At 38.3% G+C, this 25,699-nt stretch overlaps 1 protein-coding gene across 4 annotated transcripts in view; it reads right to left on the minus strand.

The window, feature by feature from the left end:
• Positions 1–899: 899 nt before the first annotated feature.
• Positions 900–25,699, minus strand: part of CDC14B (cell division cycle 14B) — a 156,728-nt gene continuing 131,928 nt past the window's right edge. For 2 of the 4 annotated variants that reach the window (XM_006867646.1, XM_006867648.1), the window contains exons 8-14: positions 25,550–25,637; positions 25,017–25,247; positions 22,440–22,578; positions 22,075–22,234; positions 21,193–21,290; positions 6,046–6,162; positions 900–936 (exon numbers count right to left, since the gene is read on the minus strand). In XM_006867646.1, the coding sequence (XP_006867708.1) occupies positions 900–936; positions 6,046–6,162; positions 21,193–21,290; positions 22,075–22,234; positions 22,440–22,578; positions 25,017–25,247; positions 25,550–25,637 (870 nt within the window). Of the gene's footprint in view, positions 937–1,263; positions 1,330–6,045; positions 6,163–16,615; positions 16,731–21,192; positions 21,291–22,074; positions 22,235–22,439; positions 22,579–25,016; positions 25,248–25,549; positions 25,638–25,699 lie in introns of those variants that run through there. The other 2 variants (XM_006867645.1, XM_006867647.1) reach the window with 2 other exon arrangements.

Genomic DNA, 25,699 nt, shown 5'->3' on the forward strand with positions numbered 1-25,699 from the left:
GAGGGTCTTTGTTTCCTAGGTGAAACAGCAACAGTGTGTATGTTTTCATGCATGGAAGGAAAGATGATTTTGTTTTACATGATTGGGAAACCAATAGTGGGCAATCTAGGCCTTCAGTCATCAAATAATACAAAAAAAGAAATAAATTGATACAGCAACTGCTAATTCTTCTGAAGCCAGTTCCTCCTCCTGAGTCTTCTAGAGCTATAACAACATTCTCTAGAAAATTTCATTATCAAAGTACCACTTTGTATCACAACATGCAACAGTGTTTAAAGGTGGTTTTCACAGATTTTTCTTAATAAAGCACTCTTTGGTGGAAGACAAGTAGGTGGGTACTTAACATGGTTAACATTACAACAGTATTACAAATATTAAAGTGAAGATGATTGAACAGAACAGTATCAAATTACAGAAAGTACCATTTCAATTATGCCTAATTTTTTTAATCTGTATAAATTTTGCCACAGGGACACAGGATGAACAGCAAATAAATATGTGGAAAACCTCCATCAGTTAGTTCTTCTGAAGGCCAGCAGCCAGAATGATTGCCATCACTAGGGACACATGTGCACCACACAGATGAGGCATCTCCCGCAGTAGCAGAGGGCTCTGACACATAACACCTGAGACTAAAGTGGCAACAGCCGTTTTTGTTATGAAACTTGAGACATTTCTAGAAAAGGAGAGTTGGGTCCCTCTTCAAGTCGTTCGCTGGCACCCAATCTCATTTAGATGTTTAAACTCCAGTGGACATTTTTCTTCATGTAATGAACTTCTTAGGTGGAAAGCATCTAAGGCTTTTTGCAATTTTGTTTTGTTTTCAAATAAATTGTGCTAAGTCCTGCTGTAGTTTTCTGTCCTTAAGTCTTCCTTCAGTTCTGGCCACAGGTTTTTACTTAACGCAAGACTGTTTTAGTCCTTGAAATGGAGGGACTACAGAGGGGGGAAAAAAAGGATTTTTACCACAAAGGTTTTAAAAGTCCCATATGTAGTCATCAAAGACAATGAAGGCAGTATAACACTACAGTCTAAAAAGTAATCATAACACTGTACATAACTGTTAACGGCAAATACTTTGGAAAAGACAGTACAATTATCAACCATAAAGAAAGACAAAAAGGAGAGGAGGGAAGAGCAGAAAAAGGTTCAATTCTGCAAAAAAATAAACCAACAAAAAGATAAACCAACATAAAATTTCAACAAAAAAAAAAAAAAAGAAAAAAGGAAGGGAGGGCCTGAGCAGCAGAGCACTGAAAGTACCATAATGCCACTAAGGGCATCTGTTGCAAAGCATTCCTTTTCCTTCTTTCCCTGTGAGGAACCAGGCTGTGGGAAAAGTGAAAAGAATGAGAAGATAAAGAAGTGTTATTTGATTATTTCAAAAGCCAGAATTTGGTCACAGAAAAAGTTCTGGCACCTCAAGCAGTTTCCAGTTTAGCTGAGTGCAGAAGGCCCCCTTTGTTTGCTTCTCTCTCCTTAACATGCACCACACCACCTGCGCAAGGAGACCCTCTGACAGCTCCTAACCTTAGGATGCAGGCAGGACACATCAGGCCGATGCCCAAAGGGCCCTTCTCTCTTCCGAAATAAATGACCTTGATTTTCACACCTCTTCTCTTCCCCTACCTTGACTAGTTTACCTTCCAACTAAATTGCAATTTTCAGTGAAAAACTAAAGTAATAGAAGGGTCACTAAAACCCAATTCCAATCTGGAGGTGATCCTCAGATGATTACGATGTTCTTTCATGCAGGCCTATTTGAATTCCCGATGCACCAATAAAGTACTGAGTATTGATGGAACCAAATATCTGGAATTTCAAAACAGATTAGTATCTCAAAAGATCAAGAGCCACATTTTTAAAAGGATATTTAGAGAAAACACTATGGGGCTCCTACACTGGTATGTTTGAAAACAGCAATAACAAAAACTAAAGCCCAGAGGTAATGGAGCAGACAGCGAAATCTAAGGTGCAAGAAGTAGTGACAGGTACGAAGGTGAGCAAAGGCAAAAATGAGAAGACATAAAAAGTCACAGAAACCCTAGAGACAGGAGCTAACCACAAGTTAAATATTCATGAGGAGAGACTCAAGGATTAGAGGTCAAGGAGAAAGAAAGCCTGAGCATTTATCTTCTCCTTCTACAGGAAGAATCAAGCACAAAACACTCCAAAGCAGTAGATTGGTGTGACAGGTGCAGGAGACTGTGATGACTCAAAAAACTGCAACTTGAAACTAACAGTTATTTGCACATGGCCGTTTTCTTAGAAAATTCTGCAACTTGAAATTAACAGTTATTTGCACATGGCCGTTTTCTTAGAAAATTAATGGAGTCATAACTTTTAAAGAAAGAATGCTCCAAAGAAAAGGAACGTGTGCTAAAGTAAAACCCCAAACTCAGTGCCATTGAGTCGATGTTGACTCAATTAATAGTGACCCTATTAAGGCTGGAATCTTTATGAATTACACCTTTCTATCACGGAGTGGCCGGTGGGTTCAAACTGCCAAGCACTTAATCACTGTGCCACCAGGGCTCCTGGAGTACTAAACAGAAGTGTTAGCTATATAAACACACATGGAATTGCATATTATCACATGAGATGAATGTGGGTTCTCAACAGGAAGAATTATGAATTTTTTAAGATTAGTTTTGAGGGAGCCTTCAGAAAGTTAATGTGAGAACACTGAAAAACAAGAGAATTCTATTTACTCAATTATTCACTAGATGTCTTGGCCCTTAAAAAAGAAATGTTAAGGTGGATTAATATCTCTAACAGGAAATGAGAAAGTGTAAAAAGCCCATTAATTTACCTCCTCTGACTTGAGAAACAGAATGGAGACGGCAGCCACAGACCCTATCAGTCAGATATATAGTGCTATAGCTGCCACACACGACTCAGTTGTCATCAGACGGCTACATGAAGGCGTTAATCATTTGCCATCAGAACTGCTTCACATACCTTCACAACCACAGACACTTAAGATGAACACTCATGGATTTCTTTGCCCCACAAGTAAGTAATTTTTCTTTTAACGTGTTGGTAAAGATATTATTCAAAGTTGTAGTCTCTCTGTAAAGTGTCAAAATCACAAGCTAGCTAGTTCAGTGCAATGTGAATTTATCCTGGAAGTTTTGAGAATAGAATAGAATGAAGTCCGCTTGAGAAGGGTGTTTCCTAAGTAAAGAGTATGGGTGGAGACGATGATGTGCCAACAACATTAACATGCAGAGGAGACGGCCCCACACAGGATACACCACAGAATAGACCTGAAATCCTGGGCCCTTGAAAGTATTTATGGACATACATAGAAAAAACAGACTATTTTTTACTGTTACATTACTGTTTAAAGAAGATTTCAATTCAAGACTTTAGAATTACTTTAAACAACTTTAGCACTTACAAGATTCCCTCATTATCCTCCAACCAAAAAGTGACATTCAGTAGGATCAAAGTTTCAGGTCACTGTTGGGTTATCTCCTTTTCCAATCATTATTTCCTGAAAGCAGGTAGTGGAAGGCAACATAGCTAACATTCTCTTGTTTTGTCAGCTGTAGGTGAATCACAGTTATGGTGATTTGAACACAAGCCGGATCCCCAAAGGAGGAAAAAGGAATCCTATAAGGAGAGGCTTGGCTCTATGCATCATGAAACTCAACTCCTCTCACTGCTTAATTTCTCGGCCTCTCCAAATCTCGTCTGAACGCTCATTTTAGAATTTAAAAGAAGTCTTTTTGATTTTTAGCACTACCCCAAATTCCTGGAAACTGCTTTGGGCCATTTCAACATTCACCAGGAGTATTCAGTGAGTCTGAAGTCTACTTCAGGCCCCTGAAAGCATACACTTCCAAAAGAGCACAGGTAGATGCTCACGCAAACAGGAATCACTTCTGCTGAAAAGCACAAATATACATCACTACAGTGACATGAAAAGCAACAAGACTGATGCATGGCTAATTTTCAAAGGAATGTAGTGTGACTCGGCATTCTTGATCCTGGCTCCTGGACTCTATTCCTCTGTAACCTAGAAAGTACAATCCAAAAAACCAAAAAGCAGAATTAAATAGGCAAGACACACTAGACTATCCTGGAAGCCCGGCTAATTATACTTAAACAGAATATGTCCATTCAAAGCATGTCTAAATTAACCATCATCAACAGCAACCTTTATTTTAATTTTTAATAGTTTAGCTCACCTAAAAGTTTCCCAATGAAAATACTCTTGTTCTCCACTATTTGTTGTAGGTTGGGCAATAAGAAAATGATTTAAAGAAAACCAAAATCCACACTGTTTACCTTCTAGAGATAAGTACTGTTAATGTTCTTGTTTATTTTCCCACTATCTTATTTCTATACACTGTTGTTGTTAAGTTTTGTTGGGTTGGTTCCAACTCATAGTGACCCTATACAGGGTTTCCGAGAACCACCTGGTGGGTATGAACCATCGCCCTTGTGGTTCACAGTGAGCTTGCGGTCCAGTGCTTATCCTACAGCATCATACCAGGATTCTATATAGATATATAATGTTTTCTTGTGTGATTCTTTTTTATCTTATTGCTCCATGAGCATTTACCAGGTCATTAAGTTCTTTTAAAAATATGATTCATTAGGAAAATGCCATAATTTTTAGCCCAGTATGTATTTAGCCTAGTATGACACTTAAATCTTTGACCTTTTGTCAGTGTTTATGTTAATACTCCTCTCAGAGTTAAAGGAATATGACTCTATGATACATTCCTAATGAAAAGTTTAAAATCCTAAACTTATGAGTCAGTACCCAATTCTCAAAATTACTTGTGGTTCTGGGGCACTGTCATATTTCTCAAGTAAGTATAAATACACAGTAAAACTGTACAAAAAAAAGAGCAAAGTAAAGAGGAAAAATGACAAGACTAAACAACCAATTCCTTAAAAAACACAAAAGACTCAGCAATATTAAGTTTCTATGAGCCTCTCAGGCCCATGGGACCACACTAGAAAAGCATCCAACACTGAAAAGAACTCACTGTGCACCCAAAGCCCCAAGATATGTACGCAGGAAAGTTAAAAAGAAAGAAGGAAAATTTATGGAGAACCACATTGAAAAGTTCTGGTTCTAATGATCTGAAGACCTCTTTCAGTCACGATTACAAGAGATACCTTTACCATGACACAGGATTCCACAAGTTGCCAAAAGCAGGCAAAAGTACACAAAAGGTTACCTTTCACTCTTGAGATAACAACTGGTGGATTATCTACCCTATCTCTAAAAGGACCTAAGTTTGGGATATGTAGAAATGAAGTGACTGCCTTCAGTTCCTGATAAATATACAGACAACACTGGCTGACTGATTGGGTCATACACCATGTCCACTTCCTTGTCAGAAAAAATTTCTTGAAGGAAATGAAGGGCACTGGGCTAAAAAAGCTGGCACTCTTGTGTGTGGATTGTGGCCAATAGGATAGCCAGTAGGTAAAGAAGAATCCTCAAATTCAGTGTGGTTATCATTTCCCTTGTTATATTATTTACAGCAAATTCTCCAATTGTTCTGTATCTGCTATAAAGATGGCAAGATTTCCTCCAGATCCTGACAGAGATCTCTGGAAATTCTTAATTTAAAAACCAGAAAATATATTCTCAACTTTTGCATGTTTCCACAGTTTTGAGAAGGCGCTCTGGTAGCGTAGTGGTTACGAATCAGGCTGCTAACCTCAAGGTCAGCAGTTCGAAACTACCAGCTGTTATGCAGGAGAAAGATGAGGAGGCTTTCTGCTCCCGTAAAGATTTACAGCCTCGGAAACCCTGCACAGGGTGGCTGAGTTGGAACTGAGTCCACAGCACATAACAACAACAGTTTTGAGAATTACCTCTGAAAAAAATAAAACACCTATGTTAGAGTTCCAAAGTTTTTAGATGATGAAACAAGCAATACACAATTGATTATTTCGTATCATGGGAACACTACTTCCTCTTATCTTCATTTCTATATCTGGACAGAAAGGTCCACAATTAAGAGAGAAAAACAATGCCTGGAACTTCTCTGAAGAGTAGAATTCTTTTCTCACCTTTTAAAACTGCTTTTTCTTGAAGCAGATCTGGTGGTTCTTTTAGTAATGCCTGCACTGCCAGAAATGTCAGGTTCAGATGTTTTACTGCTCTGAACACTGGACTGAAGAATAACTCTGGAAATAGTCGGAAAAAAATAAGATTATATTCACTGAAACAATTTTCAAATATTTGACAGAGGAAAGCATTTTTGCACTTCTGTGCAAATTATTTTTATTGAGAATTTGTAGGATTTCCCTTAAATACATTTGCCAAAAAAACCCAAAAACAAAGATTTTTTACATCAAAGCCTTGTGAAATGAAGCATTCATTTCCCTATGAAGGTTATACAAAGTTAACCATAGTACTTTGCTTTTGGATAAAAATGACCTGGTATTTTAAGGAATTATCATATCAAAGATATCAATCAGTAAAACTAATCTTTGTGCCCCAAAATGAAAGCAGATTCTCCAATTTCTTGTTATGGAAATAAGAAATCAGACAAAAACCCAATAACTATAAAAAACATGAATACTTAGTACAACTGTCTATACAAGAAACTGTTTGCTCCTCAGAGCTGAAAGCATGAGCAATAAACACTACACCAGTAACTGTAATATTCCAAAATATATTCAAACAAAATTGGAGTATTTTCTGAATATTAAATTACGTACTAAATCTCCAAGTACCATTAAAAGGAAAATAAAGTTGTTTAAATTCTCTAAAAGCTGCCTTAATTAAGCTAAAAGAAATCTTGAGGAATTGATGTATATAGGAGCCCAGGAAGCAAATTCAAGAATCAGAAAGGACACCCTCTGACAAAGTCCACATAGAATATTTTATCAGTAGAGTGGGGGTTTGCCTTCATTAAATTACCACAAGAAAAACAAAACACCAAATAATTTTACATGTAATTCTTTTGATCACTGGAAATCTGAAATGAAAACAGGTACATTTATATTTATTCAACTTCTATTTACCTAAAAACAAAAATAAAACATTGGCTTAAAAAAGGTTCCTCCTCTCAGCTCTAAGCACAAAACTGGGATAGCCAATAACAACTTATTATTGTTTAGTGTCATTGAGTTGGTTTTGACTCATAGCGACCCTGGTACGGGGTTTCCAAGAAGTGGCTCATGGATTTGAACTGCTGGCCTTGCAGTTCAAACCCACCCTGTGATCCAATGCTTACCCTATTGCATCCCAAGACCATATGCATCAGAGTAAAAAGAAGCCATCACAATGAACTAGCAGTCCTACCTCCTAGGCCTTATGTACCACAATACTACAGTAAATAATGGATTCCTGTTACAGCACTATGAGTTAATATGCTGGACTGCAAGGTTGGTTTGAACTGTAAGGTTGGCAGTTTAACTTCACCAGCCGCTCCTCAGAAACCCTACACAGGGTCACTACGAGTCAGAACTGACTGGAAGGTACTTAAAAACAACAGCAGCATAGTAAATAAACTAAGCCACATTGTTAAAATGTAGTAAAAATCAGAAAATTCTTATAACCTTAGTATTAACAAACAACAGCATTTTCAAATTTTGGCAAAATGTTAACTTCTCAGTATTAACAAAAGAAATGGGTTTTACTCCCCCAGAAACCTAAGCCTGGAGCTAGTCTCCATCCACCAGGCTTTGAAAAAGTGTTTGGGGAGAAAAGAGGAGGAGGAAGGCTAAGAGGGGTGAGGAGGGTAAATGAGGATCTGCTAACCCAATTGTTTCATTTTATCTACATTAAAAGAAATTTTTTAAACCAGCTGCTGTTGAGTCATTGTGACCCCCATGTATGTCCAAGTAAAACTGTGTCCCATAGGGTTTTCGGTGGCTGATTTAAAAAATTTTCACCAAGCCTTTCAATCTTGGGGCACCTGACTGGCCTCAAGCCCCCAACTTTTTAGTTACCAGCTAAGAGCATTAACCCGTTTGTGCCATCTAAGGACTTATCCATGTGTGGTTCTGTTAACAAAATAGAGTGTGTAAATGGTGGGTGTTTCCCCTGATCTAACATTTAATTAAAAAAATATATAAGGATGGAAGAAAATCCCTGACCCTGGTGAGTCTTGGCAGAGGTCAGGAGAAAAATCACATAATTTGATCTGTAGCTTTTCCAACCATGAGAGGAGTGACCAGAAAGGAAGATTCATTCTGAACTAAGTGAAAAATAAGTTCTTGCATCAAATACCATAAAATAATCTATCCAATTCATGACAGCCTTATGAAACCAGCCTGCGCACTCACTGAGGGAGCTTTCACTGAATAGGTTAGCTCATACTTGAATCAGGATTTCTCATTAAGTTTTATCATTCCAGTACTGAATGCACCAACAAGATGGAAAATGTCTATTTAGACATCGTAGAATCAAAGAAGCATGAATTCCCTGAGTTTATAAATTCCTTTCCTGAAAAGTTTTCATAAAAACTTTTTGTTTTTATAAAGTGAAAGGGGAAGATTTTGTGGTCTCTGTTAAGAATTTGAATCTAGGACCTCCAGCAAGATGGCAGACTAGACAGATGTGTTGCATGGACCCTCTACAACAAAAGATTACAAGAGAACAAATGAAACAGACACAGAAGGAGGCCTAGCAAAGCAGATTCACACAGGCGACAGAAAGGTATACAATTCCTTCCTTTACCCCATGTTCCCCTGGTAACCAGAGGTGTGGCTACTCCCACCCTCATCCACCCCCAGCACAGACCCTGTCTTCTGGGTATTTGGAGTCACATGGTTGGGAGCCACTGCAGTGTGTAGTGGGGGGTCAGCTACACTGCTTTAGTGTGCTACTTTGGTTCCTGGATTTAGGGTGGGATTGGGCTCTAGACCTACAGAACCCACAGAGCCACCGGACCAGCATTTAGACAGTCACCCTGCCCCCAATGGTCCTAACAGACGCTGAAACCACCTCCATTAAAGGCCTCCACAAACTACTCTCAGACTGAGTGCCCTGAACATAGAAAACACCAAGGCCAATAGGAACGCTATCATCTAGGGCCAGTAACTCTACTGTCACATCCCTCCCACACCTATTTCTTTAGTTCCTTGGCTTGCAGGAGCCCCTAGAGTTTTCTCTTCTCTGGATCCATCAGCTGTATGGCTTTTTGTTTTATTGTTTCATTAGTTGTTTATTCTTTCTCTTCCTTCTTCTTCTCTTTCCATGCCCTAGAATTTTATCCTTTATACCTCTGCTTTTGTTTTCCTTTCTTTTCTTCTCTTTCTCATTTCTCTTCTACTTTTTCCTCCCTTTTGATTTTTCTTAACTACTCTCTACTCTCTCTTTTCAGCTTTCTTCTCCCTGATTTGTCTAAGTGTTTTAAATTCTCTTTTTATTTTCTCTAGCTCCATTTTCCTGTCCCTCTTTTCTTTTTATTTATTCTTAAGTGGCTTTTAAGTTTCTTCCTTTTATTTTTTTTCTCCTATTCTATAACTCCATTTCTCTGTCCTTCTTTTGTCTTTATAGTTACTATATTTTTTCAGGTTGCTTCCTGTTCTTATTTCTTTTTCTCTTTTTTATTTCCTCTTTTTATCATAGGCTCATTGTTTGTTTATTCTGTTTTGTTTTCTTGTGTGTGTGGACTTCTTATTTCGCACTCAACAAGAGACAGCAACTGTGCCCATACAGCCCAGCCACAACCGTACCCTCTCAGCTCCACCTATTGGGCAAGACTCAATACCAGCTCATATACTATTAATGATACCTCATGTCTATCAATGATAGGCAGCAGCTAACACCAGCCAAACCCACCCTAAACTGAGGTGCCTGAATGGCAAACAAGAATGGTGTACTTGCTTCCATTCTCTTAACGACACCCACAGGAGACAACTGTTGAGAGCCTAAGAACACATCAACACACAATCATCAACTAAATACAAATATTACAACCCCACGATGTCCTGGAGACCACAATTTTAGCTCACATAACAAACAAGAGAGAATAGATCAAACTAATGACCAAGATGCAGAGCCAGAAAATGTTTCTGAGTAAGAAATAGTAATGGAACTATAACTGAAAAATATTTCAAAAGAATGATATTTAGGTACCTTATGAAGATCGAAAAAAATATTGAGGAAAGCAAGGAGAACATAAAAAAAACCTTAGAAGAATTCAGGAAAACATTATAAGAACAGACAGACAAAATAAATGTAAATTTTGAAACAATACAAACCCTACAATTAGAAATCCAGAATATTAACACTAAGATGTCAGAAATGGACAATACATTGAAAGGGCAATGAAGTAGATTTGAAGCAATGCAAACCCAAATTAGTGAGCTTGAAGATAAATCAATGCTAGAAGAACAATCAGAAAAAAGAATGAAAAAAAATATCTGAAGAAAGTCTAAGAGTTATGTGGGACACCATAAAAAGGCAGAACTTACAGGTGACTAGAATTCCAGAACAAGAAGAGAAAATAAAAAGCACATAGTAAATTTGTTAGAGTTGTTAGAAGAAAACTTTCCTAACATCATAAAAGATGAGAAGATAAACATACAAGAAGCTAAATGAACCGCAAACAGGATAGATTCCAAAAGAAAATCACCAAGATATAATTAATCTTTCCAAAACCAAAAACAAGTACAGAATCCTAAGAACAGCTCAGGAAAAATAAAAAGTTACGTACAAAGGTGAAACAATAAGCCTAAGCTATGATTTTTCAGCAGAAACCATGCAGGCAAAAAGGCAATGGATGCATATACAAAACTCTGAAAGAAAAAAAAAAAAATGTCAACCAAGAATCATATACCCAGCAAACCTGTCCCTCAAATTGTTGTTGTTAAATGCTGTCAAGTCAGTTCCGGCTCCTAGCAACCCTATATAGAATTTCTAATGAGTGACTGGTATGTTTGAACCACTGACCTTGTGGTTAGCAATCCAGTGCTTACTCTACAGCACCATACCAAGACTATATACAGTGGCAAAATTAGGACATTTCCTGATTAAAAAGGAATACATAATGAACAAATTTTAGACTTCTGGTGTGGCACTGTAGGATTAGCACTAGACTGTGAACCACAAGGTCAACAGTTCAAACTCACCAGCTGCTCCTTGGAAACCCTATACAGGGTCGTTATGATTCGGAATCAACTCGATGGCACTTTAACAGCAACAACAGTAACAACAGACCAAGTTTACAAAAAATACTAATGGGTGTTCTTTGGACTGAGAAGCATTAACAGCAGACAATAAACTGATATTACCATATATGATAACACCACCCATAACTCAATCCATATATTGTTGTTGTTGTTAAGTGCCATCGAGTCAGTTCCGATGCCAGAGCTTGAACTGCCAACCTTGCAGTTCAAATGGCTTTGCAGTCTGTCTCATTAACCCACAGTGCTATACCAGGGCTTCATATATTTAAGTACTTAAAGTAAAATAAGCCTGTTGTGCTGTCGTTGTTATGTGCCGTGGAGTCGGTTCCAACTCATAGTGACCCTGTACAGGGTTTCTGAGGCTGCAAATCTTTAAGGGAGCAGAGAAAGCCTCATCTTTCTCCCGCGGGAACAGCTGGTAGTTTCGAACTGCTGACTCTGAGGTTAGCAGCCTGATTCATAACTACTACGCTACCAGAGCTCCTTAAAATAAGCCTACAAGACTGAAAATAGGGAACCAGATAAATTAGTTTAAAATATAGTCAACTACAAAGCAAAAAGAGGGAATATAGAACTTCCTAGTCATTTGGAAGATACAGAACTTCTAAATGACTAGGAAGTCAAATAGATTTCAAGATAAAACAAGTTGCTTTAAATAGAAAAAAATTAATAAATTACAAGGTAACCTCAAAAACACCCGAATACACAGGTACATGAAAATAAGAAAAACCAGAAAGATTTAGTAAGCACTAATACAACAGAAATCGATGGCACTTAGCAACAACAAGCTATACAACAGAAATGGAAGAAAACACACAACCAAAAAGAACTCAGTGCAGAAAATGATGTGGAACAAAAGAAAGCAACAGCACCACAAAAAAACAAAAACAAACAAACACAAAACACAAAGCAAACTGACAGTAATCAATTCATACCTATCGATAATTACATTGAATGTAAATGGATGAAATGCACCAGTCAAGAGACAGATCAAGCAGAATAGATAAGAAAACAGGATCCTTCAACATGCTGTCTACAAGAGACATGTCAACAAGACAGTAACAGTCTAAATGCCCAACAAACGTTGGTACATACACACAATGGAATATTATGCAGTGCTAGTGGTTACGAATCGGGCTGCGAACCACAAGGTCAGCAGTTCGAAACTACCAGCTGTTCCGCGGGAGAAAGATGAGGCAGTCTGCTCCCATAAAGATTTACAGCCTCAGAAACCCTGTGCAGGGTCGCTATGAGTCAGAACCGACTCCATGGTACATAACAACAACAATAAGGTAGTGGTAGACACAGGGAGGAATACAATACTGTTAATTGTTGGTACATGGAGGGGACTGCAATCACTGTAATGAAGCAAAGTATATGATTTGTTGAATGTAAAATTGGTGAACTACTCTTAAACGTTCACTCAATTAAAAAAAAAAAAAAAAAGAATTTCAATCTAGGATTTTGCAAACAGAAAAAACAATCCCACTGCTATTTCTGAAGGTGCTGCTGCTATTTGCAGGAAGCCACCCATTGGCTTTGCGAGGCCCATGGCTTTTCTCTACATTTTTACAAAATGGAGAAACTGAGGATCCTTTTAATTTTCTGAAACATTACATCTACTTTTCAAAAAAATCTGAGACCAGGGTAGACAGGGATGGGCAACATGGACATTGCCTACCCAAAATGGGGGGCTACATAGGCAAGAAGCGACTGGCTTACAAGCTTTCAAGAGAGAGCCTAGATCCAGAGGGTGCAGAGGAAGGCAGAATCTCCACTGAATTATTTCCAATCTGTCTGGGCGGGCTGATGAAAGGAGATGGGGATAGGACTCTCGTGGTACAACAGTGAATAATTGCTATCAGGACTGACTGCAAGGGTTGGAAATGTAAAGGTAGATGTTTTGTAGCATGATTTTGCAGTCCAGGAGAGGAGGTCCCTGGGACCATCAAGGGAGACGAGCAGAGCGCGGGACCCTACCCAGAGAAACAGTGACCCCAGAGATGGAGGCAGAGATGATGACATGAAGAGATGGAGCGGCCATGGATTCTAGACCCAGAGGGAGAGGGGCTGTATGCTGATGACCAGGGGCCAGGCTTGCAGGGTATACCCTTTGGTTGGTTGATGATGTATGGAGGGGATTGTAATCATGCCAATGAAACAATATACGATAGGATGAATGTAAAGCTAATGTTCTCCCATGTAAACTATTACATAATCCACAATAAAACATTAAAAAAAAAAAAAAAAATCTGAGGCCACTTGTGGCTAACATACAGACAACTTTGCTGTTGCTAAGTACCAATGAGTTGACTTCCAAGAAGGCTGTAATCTTTACAGCAGTAGATCACCAGCTCTTTCTCCTGTGGAACTGCTGGGTGGGTATGAACCACGACCCTTTCAGTAAGCACCTGAGCTCTTAACTATTGTGTCATCATACTGTAAAAGCTTATATATGCTAGAAAAACAAAAGCTCAATACATTGCCTGCTTAGAAAATTAGAGTCATTTCTCAAATTAACCATTATTAAGATGTTTAAATACTACTCAAAACAACAAGAAATTACTACTAAATCAAAGTTTATGCTGATAGAAAAGTATTTCTAAAGTATTTACATCTCTATAAAATTAATTTGAAATACTATAGTAATAGTGACAGCAAAATAATCAATGTGGAACTTTGAAACTATGAAAATTATAGAAATGTAGAGTACATTGATCACACTTGTTAGGATTATAGTCACAGGTTTTATTTGTACTAACAAAAGAGCAGTTATTATACCCATAAGCTATGTATCAATAAGGGGTGGGGAGATAAGCAGCTTTACTTAGACATCCCATGGTATCCTACAAGCAGCACATAAGGTGGGATCATCTGTCAAGTGCTTCATGTTCTTAAGAAGTACTCACTACACCATAATGGCACCTGGGTGCTGACCACCTTTCACCTTAAAAACTAGCCCAGCCAAAGGCTTCTTCAGAGCAACATGAAGCATGTAGTTTCTCCTTTCTGTCCTCACTCACCAAAATCCCCACTTCTTCTTATAGCTTGTCTGTTCTGAAGCCCACTTTCCTCTCTGCATTATCTTTTGACCTTCAGATCTTGGACAGAGATATATGAGGTTAAACAGCATATCAGAAAAACTAATAAGACGCCAGGTTTCTTGCCTATAAAGCCACGAAATACTCTGAACATCAATGTCCAGTTTCTAAGAAAAGATTACAGCCATGCAACGATGCACTATTTATACTAGTTGTCCACCATTGGTACAAAAAGCGCTTTCAAAATGAGGCTCCGAGGCCCTGCAACCTTCCTACTCCCTAAGTGAGTCTGACAGCACAATGTGATAGACTGATTCTGATCTAACTGTTCAGACATGCCAGATAACGGGTGCTTTTCAATAGTAACAGTTTATCAGGCAATACTATGTAATCTGCCACAATAAATTCATTTTGAAAGAGAGTAACGGGAGAGAAGGAAGAAAACTACACGGATTGAACCTGTTAACCCCTGATACTTAGAAAGTTTTTTGTTTCCCCAAATTAATTAGGCAAGTTAAGTTGTATACTCTGCTTTGGGTCTTGAAATGCAATAACAAACATCATTCACAACAATAAACAAGATTATATCTTAAATAGAATAGTAAAAAGAAAGAATCTGATAGAGCTCATTTTTAAACTTACCCTGAGAAAAATAATGCAGTCAGAAAGTTGTTATTGTTGTTAAGTGCTGTCGAATTGATTCCAACTCAGAGAGACCCTGTATAGGGTTTCTTGAGGCTGCAAATCTTTGTAGGAGCAGAAAGCCTCATCTTTCTCCTGTGAAGCAGCTGGTGGACTCAAACCACCAACCTTGTGGCTCACACTCCAATAGCTAAGTATTATCAGAATCAACTCTACCCACAAATAACTCTGCACCATCCATCTTTATCTCTGGGAATAAATGCAGTGCATGGCAATGTTATAGGGCAGAGCAGAATGGATACACTGGGTTTCCAAGGCTGTAATCTTTATGGATGTAGACTGTCACATCTTTTCCTGTGAAGTGGCTGGTGGGTTCAAACCACTGACCTTTTTGGTTAACTTAATCACTGCTCCACCAAAGCTCTTTCCTGCCTCTTGGAATAGTTGGAAGAAATGTAAGTCTAAGAAGTGCATGATGCTCTTAAGTCAGAACTAAGAGAAGCAAAGAAAAACCAACTAAAAGAATAATCTGTATCAGAAATATAGCACCAGTAAGACTGCATTAAGATATTCAAGAAGATGGCAAAAATAAGACCATGTTAAGCAGGTTTTCCTTAATTTCGAAGAGTGGAGTATTGATTTTTAAATCTTTTCTAGCCATCTGAAGACACTCAATGAAAACCACTGGGTTGGGTGTAATGACTCTAGAGGAGATCCTAGAAGGAACTGTTGTGATCTTTTATAACTTCCACCAAGTCCATGTTGGAATCAAATGAAGAAATTTTTGAAATATGAGCTAGAGAAGATGATTCAGAGAAAATCATAATTCAGTCTAGAATAAAAGGGCACTGGTACAAACCTCATTTCCATAGGGTGCACCCTCATTCTGTGCTCTTGGTCTTTACTAGGATGTTCTACAGTTAAGCTGCTCACCACAATTCTTGCAGAAAAGTTTTTTTGCTGCTGAGGTATTAATTTCTAGGATGAAAAGCTCAAAAGAATATAAATTCTGCCTACATAAACCTAGTAAAAGCATCTGGGTTATTTTGGGGCAAGGAGAAGAGAGGGCAGGATTAAGGAGCACAGTGACTTGTCTTAAGAAAACAAACGCGAGTAAGGCAGGGCCATTCTTCTCTGCCTTCTTATTTTCATTTAACATCAAGTTTTGAAAGCTATACTTAATGTACTCTCTAAAGCAATAGAAATGAAGTGAGGTAAAGGAGAAAACTATGTGCACTAAAGAGTAAACCTATGAGGTAAGGAGTTGCCTGTTGAGAACGGGACGTGCATGATGATGGCAGAATCAGGGGGTAAACACAGGATATTCATGAGGCCTCATGGTTATAAAAATCTTATCACTCCTAAAAGCAGAAAGCCAGTGCAAAGTTATTTTTGCTAGGCTGGGGAAGGCACACTCAAGATGTAGAAAACTAAAGGAAAGTTGTATAGGAAACTGACTGAAAGAAAACCACCCACATTACCCAGAATTAACTAAATATTTCTAATAGAGGAATCTATTGTCTTCATTTACAAACTGCTATTTTAAGATATCTGCAAAAATAAGTGCAACTTAAATACTGTGTTCTTTTTAGCAACCCCCGTATGGATCAGCCCTCCCTCCCCACCACCTTTCTATTAATTGAAAAGATTCAGAAGAAGAATTTTTGAAACAGTCAAACCACAAAGCTTGGAGAGTTGATACGGAGAAAACACGCATCATGAGAAACATGCTGGACACGAGAAGTAAGCAATAGTAGAGAAATGGAATGGACACTTACACAGCAGCTATTTGTCAAAGGTCCTGAGGGCTACTGTGTTCTGAAACCATCGAGACAGAATAGCAGGATGGGAAGAATGTAGTCACAAACAATCCACCAGATGACAACACTACACAGTGCAGAGGTCAGCACAGCTATGGGACATCTGGAAAGGGATGAGGGGAAACAAAAGATGTTCAAATTGGGAAGCCAAAATAATAATATAAATAAATAAGTAAATAAAGTAAGCCACATGTGAATTTTAGACTCTAAACAAGTAGGCTCAAAGGGGCGAGAAATGAGGATGGACTTTTGCCATTTTATGTTGGTGGGGAGGAAAATGTGGTCTTTAATCTGAAGCGGTCTAACATTTAGTAAATAAGGTCAGACCCAAATTCTGGCTGAACAACTGTCCCTTGGTAATTTATCTTATGATACTGAAAGAAAAACATAGTTACATAATTGCGATCCTTCAAAAACCACAAGATGTGCACTCACAGAAAACTAACGCAAACCACAAAGACAAGGTAATAAAACCAAACCTAAGTCCTGGAGGCACAATAATAAATGAATATACTAGTTGACTTTCAGCTTATGTTTCTTAAAGTATTGGTCTTTTATTTCTAGCAATGAGAAAGGAAACATCCTCCTGTTGGGAGGGCTAGTAATTCCATCCAGCTACTACTATGCTAATCTCACAGTCAGCAGTTCGAAACTACCAGCTGTTCCACAGGAGAAAAAATGAGGCTTTCTGTTCCTGTAAAGATTTACAGCCTCAGAAACCCTGTACAGGGTCGCTGTGAGTCAGAATTGACTCCACAGCACATAACAACAACAAATATACTTTCAAGGAGACCTGGCATGGCATTGTGGGTTAATGCGCCAGACTGCAAAGCCATCTGAACTGCAAGGATCGGTGGTTCAAGCTCATCAGCTGCTTCTCAGACACCCTAAACAGGGTCACTATGGATCAGAATCAACTCGACAACACTTAACAACAATAACACTATACTTTCAAAGGGCCACCTGGACATATTCATAACAAAAACACAAAAGGCTCTACACTAAGCATCTGCTTTGTGCAAATTATTGGTATGATCCAGTTGGATAGTACTAATTTGGTTTACTATGCCATTTTCACTACTGTCCTTGTCATTGTCATCATTCAGAGCTATGAGACAGGCACCCTCTATAGTAAAATGGGATTACACTAAAGGGTGGACTTGAAATCCAAAGCTGACCTCACCTCCCCACCCAAGTTACACCTGTACCATTTTACTTAATTTTCAACCAAAAATAAATCTACTCATCTGTATTAACATTACAAGGATTGAATATTATTTTTAAATGGAATGAATGGCCTAGGAAAGTAAGAACATTGTAGAATTGCCTGCCTATTCCAATCTTTATTTGTGAGACTTCGTTTGACAGTCACCTTAAAGGCAAAATGGTCTGAATGCCCAGATATCTGTATGATAGATTTGTTCCTCTAATCAAGCTCATAGCACAAGAATTATTTTTCAATAGCTGAAGGATACACTCACCTCTACACTGATATTAAAGGATATTTAATTGATTCTCAAGGCTTATTGTATCTATATTTTCACCTTATTCCCAATTAAGATGCAACTCCGCTCTTCATGTACCATTTAACTCTAACAAACTCAGTAAAAATGATGAATATGAAGAAAGGCAGGCAGAATGCTCTAGTAATATAATCGACACCAAATCAGTTCCGGCACAGACAAGACACATGCCATCACATCTTGAAGATCAGATCACGCTCTTGGTGCTATATAATTCACTATCATTATGACACTCACGACTACACAGCCTCTCTGAGAAAACAGCTATTACACAAACTGACTGCTTATGAAAGCATAACCAATAACTGGAATGATTTTTTTTGTACTATTTTCTATTCAGAATTACCAGTACTTGTGTGTTTCTCACTAATTTTCCTTTTTGCATTTTCATATGGCTAACTACCAACAGAGAAGCAAAAATAACTTGCCTAGGGCCATAGATGAGTCAAAACTAAGAGCCAGGAATTTCAACCCAAGCTGCTATTGAACTTTTATTTCTGAAATAATGAAGAGCTTAGACAAATTTAAGCACTTCGCTTTTTTCTTTAAAAGTTTGGCCTGGGAGTATTAACTGGGCTCCTACTACCTATTTGCACAGATCTGGGCAGCCCAGGGTGTGTGGGGGGTGGGGGAGTGGGGACGGGGGGGCTGGGGAGGAAGAGAGAGTTTTAGAACTATGATTACAATTTACAATAAATGGGAATTCTGAACTTTTTAAATTTATTTATTTATTTTTTACTTTTATCATTTTTCTTGGCTTTAATTTATATCAAGAGAGTGGCAGAGCATAGACTTAGTGTTGTTTGTCCTCTTTGTGGGTATGATGAGGTATAACTTAACCAAATCATAGCATGGATTAAGGTGGGCCTGAGAAGCATTAGGATACAGGCAAAGAGCAGTAATAAAAATGATCTGGCTTTCATTCAACCAATACTGATCTCATTCAACATTTCTCCCAGGGATCCTCACATATCTGGGTGAATGGATAGCACTGAAGTGTCACCTTCTACTTCCAACATTTAAATCTTCAATTTTCATGGTTGTTTTCTTTTACATTACCACAAATCTATTTCCTCAACTTTGCTGGAGAAATGCATCAAGTGATTTGAACTCCTTGGAAAACATATCCACAAAAGTAAGACTTAGAGTGACTAGAGAAAAGTTCCTATATGCCCTATTTAACAAGAACTTTTGACTACGCAGAATTTCCATCCCCGACTCCTAAGTTGTCTTGTGGACAGCAGGCAACCAATTATTGAGAAATAAACTGATGATACCAGCTTCTTAAAAACAAAACCAAACTCCTGGACACAACTAAAATCCCACAAAAGCAAACATCCATTGTTTGTTGTTGTTATTGTTATGTGCCATGGAGTCAGTTCCGACTCATAGCGATCCTGTACAGGGTTTCCAAGGCTGTAAATCTTTACAGGAGCAGAAAGCCTCCTCTTTCTCCTGCAGAAGAGCTGGTAGTTTCAAACTGCTGTCCCTGAGGTTAGCAGCCCGATTCAGATAGGGCCTTACAATTCAAAGTGCGGTTCCTCGATTAACAGCATCAGTAACACTTGAAATTTGTTAAGAATGCATATTCTTTGGACATACACCCCAGGACCACTGAATTACAATTGTATTTTAATGAGCTCCCCTGGTAACTGAAGTTTGAGAAGCACTACTCTGGAGTACTGCCTATTTTCCCATCGATGTTTAAAATTATTTCCAGAATGATTATCTGGAGACACTACAATCATCAAGACTTTACAATCATCAAGACTCTAAAAACTAAAGTAGAATCTGGTGTTAAATAATGTTCTCCGAACACTCATACTGACTGAAGCCCCCACTAAGCTACCACACAGAACCTTCTTCATAAATACCTATAATCAACGTTGACGCTTTACATTCGTAAGGCGCTTGATATGGAAAAACTTGCATTCTCTTCTTTGCATTTTTAAGAACTCCCCAGGGCAATCATTCTTGATTGATGACATGTACCTTATGTTTAATTCTACTTCAGAACTTCAATCATGAGCATATTGCAGGGAAATACACATTCTTAATGGAAAAGGTTGATTCTTTTCTGCCATGAACGTTTATTGTATCATTAGTTTCTTACCATACTAAAAGATGCTTATTAAATAAATTGACTTTTGATCTTCGTCACCAAAAAAAGACTTGGAAATCTGGCACCCTGGTGTGGCGCTGTGGGTTAATACGCCAGACTGCAAAGCCCTTTGAACTGCAAGGTCGGTGGTTCAAGTTCACCAGCTGCTCCTTGAAAACCCTATACAGAGTCGCTATGGGTCAGAACCGACTTGACAGCACTTCACAACAACAAATGAGAAAAGGAGGATATAGGAGGAAGGAATCTGATGGCATAGGCAGGAGCATCTGCTAGAGAACAGCCTAGAAAAGAGTGCAATACAAAAGCCCATATCTTCTAATTCTTTTTAGTTTCTAACAATCCCTGATGTTCCACAGTGCCGCACCCAAATTAATGTGCATACGTACACAAGCAAGTGCAAGTGGACATATATACACACTCAACAATTATAAAACTTCCTATTCCCATGCTTAACTTTCTTCTATAATTTGAAAATAATGCAAATGAAAATACAATACAAAAACATACTATTTAGTCCAGTTCATTGCTTTACCAAAGTAATATAACCCACTAACCCATAATATCACAACTGTCTAAAGTCTATCATAACAAAATAAATGATCTGAATTATGGTAGTAATTTAATTAATGCTAATTTTGACAGGTATAGACACCTGGGTTTCACATTTGCTGTCATTTTCTTGAAAGTGGCCCATAAGATAACCCATGGAGAAAAAGCATGTTTTCCTATCTATAATGATTTGTGAGGTTACAATAGAGAATGTAAATAAAAAGTGGATGGCCAAGATTTTCTGAGGCAAGTACCCCAAGGCTTTAAGTAATATTGATAATTGTTTTAAAGTGGCATACTATATACTCTACTATGAAGGAGCTCACATGCATATTAAACAACATTAACCACACAAAGGAAACCAGACTCACGTGAGGGGAATAATGTTTGTTTTTGATTGTCTTCTGCTTTTCAGGGCCCGAAGTCTGTCACCTTGTGTCCCTCCATTGAGTTCATCGTCATCACTGTACTGTGTAAGTAAAAAAATATCAGCACTAGACTACGAACCACAGAGATTGCCAGTTCAAACCCACCAGCTTATCCTCAGAAACCCTATACAAGGTCACTATGAGTCAGAATTGACTCAACAACACTTAACACAAAAATTATTTAAGTCGTACCTATTAATGCTACTCTTACTCAAATACAGACACAGATATGAGGGGGCTTCTAAAACTTCGTGGAAAAATAGAATGAAAAGACAACAGAATTGCTCCACATACACTTTGAAGTCCCCTCAGATATACACATCAAGCTTTTGCAGGACCCCAAAATAGTTTTTCTATTCAAAATAAAGTTACAGGTCACTTTTTCAGAAATCTAAATTTTCCATTTAGAAAACATTCTTTCAAAAACTTCCCAATCAACCTCACTGCCACTTAATTTAAGACTGCTACCTGTTAAGCCCTATGTTCTCTATTTGAGACTTACCATTTCCCTAAATGAGTTACCATGAAATGGAAAAGAGGTTGGAGGGGAAATGTAACTAAGTCGATATAAAGAGCTTACTTTACATACCTCTTCTTTTCACCTGTATCTAGTAAATAAAAAGTAGTTTATGGACACACAACCCTGTTTTAACAATTAGAAGTACAATATTCCTAGAGAAGGCTATAAATATAAAAAAGAATATGTGACAATAATCCCTCAAAAGGTACTTTATTATTTTTACCTACAGTTTTTTTCCATGCACTAAAAGGTTTTCAACAGCATTTAAAGCAAGTACAACAGAGTGATGGGAAAGGTTCGATTACCAGTTCAGGTTCTTGCTTGTCTTGATTCTTGACCCCATTTATTGAAATGTCATCAACACCCGAGAGGAGTTTTGAGACAGCTGCTCTATGTTTTCCATTCTCTTGGCCTCTTAACTTTTGACGGAAATAGTCACCTTCCAGCCACAGGCTTGCTTCTTTCCTAGAGCATTTAAATAACAATATCAAAATACAGCTTTCCAGAAACAAACACATAAACAACTTACCCCTCAGACTACCTCTTGTTACTGGAGACTAAGAAACACTTTACTTCCCATCAGAAGTAAATTCGACTTCTACTTCTTAATCCATTTAACTTCGAGACCCACTTGTTCTCTGAGGAATTACAAAAGCTTTCATTGGCTTACATCACCAAAAATTGCTGCTGTGGTCCAATCACTGAGCCAGGTCGACAGATTCTGATCCAAGCAATGGTCTCAGCAGCTGACATTCTGTAATGCTTCATGATGTAGCAGGCGATCAGAGTGCCAGTTCTCCCAAGACCAGCTAAGAAAGAAACCAGTGAAACCTGACTTCATATATACATACTACAGAATTTTGTTAGGCAGGAAGGTTTTTTTTTACTCTCCCTCCTGCAGCAGTGTTCTCAAGCTTGTTACACACTGGAATTATCTGGGAATTTAAAAATCACTGGTCTCACCTCCAGAATCCTAATTTAATTTATATGGATTACAGCCTGGGGACAGGGATTTTCACATCCCCCGAGTGATTTTGTGTAGCCCAAATCGAGATGAGCTATTCTGAAAACGATTCTGAAAGAATGCAGTGTTTTCTCCTAATGGTTAGCACCATCTTTCCAGAAACTCAGGCTTGAAGATCTTGCACTTACTCCTCATCCAACAGTTTTCTCAACTCTACTTTCATAACTGTTCTTTGACATACTTTTACAATAGCATTGCTGATGTCCCCCTTTCTTCTTATGTAGATTATTATTCCTGCCTCCTAATACCACTGTTTACTCCCCAGTCCAAACTCTACTGTCATAAGTTTTCTCCTCAAAATAAGATTGTTGTTGCTGTGTTCTTAAGTGCCGTTGAGTCAATTCTGACCCACAGTGACCCAGTATAGGGTTTTCAAGGAGCAGCTGGTAAGCTTGAACCACTGACCTTGCAGTTCAAACCTCTTTGTAGTCTGACACAGTAGCCCACAGCACCTAAATCGTATCAAATCCTCTTCAGGTTTTTAATAAGTCACTAGTCTGCTGCAGCATTCCTCAACAGTGGTCCTACTGACATTTCTGGCTGTTGTGGGTGTGTACATCATAGGATGCTTAGCAGCAACCCTGGCTTCTACCCTCTAGGTACCTATAGTATCTTCCCCTAGGTGTAACCAAAATATCTCCAGATGGTACCAAAATTCCCCTGGGAGACAAAAGCGCCCTGGCTGAAAGCCACCTATCTATAGGGACATAGAACCACTCACTTCTAATAAACTCTAACCCTTCATTATCTCAGCCTAGAATGTTCTTTTCTATATTTTGCTTATTGAAATCATATGCTACATCAGCAATGCCTATTCTAACTGTTCAGGTACAATTTTTTACTCTTGTTTTTTAAATTCCAAAGAACCCATTCACACCTTTCTTGTGTGACTTATCATCCATTTTATAAATACCTTAAGGAGAGAGATCAGTGATCATGATCAGTGCAAATCACAAACCACCACCAATAGTGCAAAGTACAAAATAGGAGCAGGAACTCAATCTCTTAACAAAGAGGATCACAATATTACAAATCGGGCTGCTAGCCTCAGGGTTAGCAGTTCAAAACTACCAGCTGTTTCGTAGGAGAAAAATGAGGCTTTCTGCTCCCGTAAAGACTTACAGCCTCGGAAACCCTGTACAGGGTTGCTATGAGTCGGAACCAACTCCATGGCACATAACAACAAGAAGAAGGAATTATGGAAAATAATTTTGAAGTCACAGAAAGCGTAAGATAGAGGCCAACTGGACACTTTAGAACTAAGTTTTAATTCAGGAGATTTCAAAAGGGGACTGTGTCATGAATAAGATAAAATTTGGAAGTTCTGTTGTCAAGAAGAAGTTCATTGCTTATTATAAAAAAAAAATTTTTTTTTAAAAAAAACTTACGCTGAATCTTTCATAACAAGGAGAATAGAATAAATTCTGGTACATCCATACTAGTACAATGTAATTTTACATAGTCATTCATTCACTCATCAAATATTATTAGTAAGCACAAGGCACTGCTGTGGCTACTATAAACAAGCAACCTGAGAGAGGCAGTGATCTCCACACAGAAAGATCTTGGAGTCTACTCTGCTCACTGATGAACCTGTTGTTGTTAAGTGCCGTCGAGTCGGTTCCGACCCATAGCAACCCTGTACAGGGTTTCCGAGGGTGTAAATCTTTACGGGAGTAGAAAGCCTCATCTTTCTCCCGCGGAGCAGCTGGTAGTTTCGAACTGCTGACCTTAAGGTTCGCAGCCCGATTCGTAACCACTACTGATGCACCTAAACCACAGCTATCAGGTGATCTGGATTCCTGGAGACACTGCAGGACAGTGGAAAACTGCACCATAGGGATCCCAAGGCTGTCAGTCTTTAAAGAAGCATACTCCTGCAGAGCTGCTGCTAGGTGGGTCCACAGACTTTGTGTTACTTGCCAATCGCTTAACCACTATGCCATGAGGGCCCCTCTGCACCCTAGATCTATCATTCTGTAGGCATCCTAAAGGATGACTGGTTGCATGAATGAATGCATTCCAATGTAATAAGCCTTTGTAGGGCTACCTATGAATATTATTCCAGTTATTATTCTTTTCATAAGAAGTGAGGATTTAAAAAGTATTCTTTTAAAATAAAGGCAGCGTCACACCTTCTGACACATAACTTAAATAAGAATGGCATGTTCTCACATGAATGCACAGACATGTGCCATTCTTGAACCACTTTCAAACACATACCTTTACAATGCACCGCAATGGCCCCCTCAGCATTTTCACAAATATCCAGAAATTCTTTGACAATGGCATCAGTAGGGGTGCTGCCATCCGCAAAGAAAAGATCATGGTGATCGAAACCAGCATCAGTAAAGCGTTTGGCGTCATACATCCTTTTGTTCAGGCGAATAATGGTAGTAACATTGTGATTCTTAAAGTATGGAATATAAGCTTCAGGCGAATGTTGGTGGTAACCTACATAAAGAAATGCACCAGATCTTGTAAAATGAAGAAAGAAAACAACAGATAAAAGTTTCAACGGAAACTGGGTAAAAATAGCATCTGGATTGGGAACTGAATAGCAGCCTGATGTAATAATAAAAAACAAAATAAATGTTAAAAATAGTATAGAAGGATATATTCAAGTGATCGAGTATACTTAGACAGTGAAGACTTGAAGATTAGTTTAGCTCTTTGTTCTCTTTCAAAGGAACGAGGAGGATGGACACTTTTGACAGCAAAAACATACTGGTTCCACATTTCATGTTTTGGCATACCACTTTCAAGCCTGGTTCTTGTATGAGGTCCACAGAAGGCAATAAATTGATCTGGTATTATCCAATTTAAATCTCCATTTTCTGCTTTCTGCAAAATAAGGCAGAAAAAATTCATATTTAGACTTTAACTCCTATCCCAGTCGCCCCACC

The sequence above is a fragment of the Chrysochloris asiatica genome, unplaced genomic scaffold (assembly GCF_000296735.1).
Source record: "Chrysochloris asiatica unplaced genomic scaffold, ChrAsi1.0 scaffold00107, whole genome shotgun sequence".
Taxonomy (NCBI): domain Eukaryota; kingdom Metazoa; phylum Chordata; class Mammalia; order Afrosoricida; family Chrysochloridae; genus Chrysochloris; species Chrysochloris asiatica.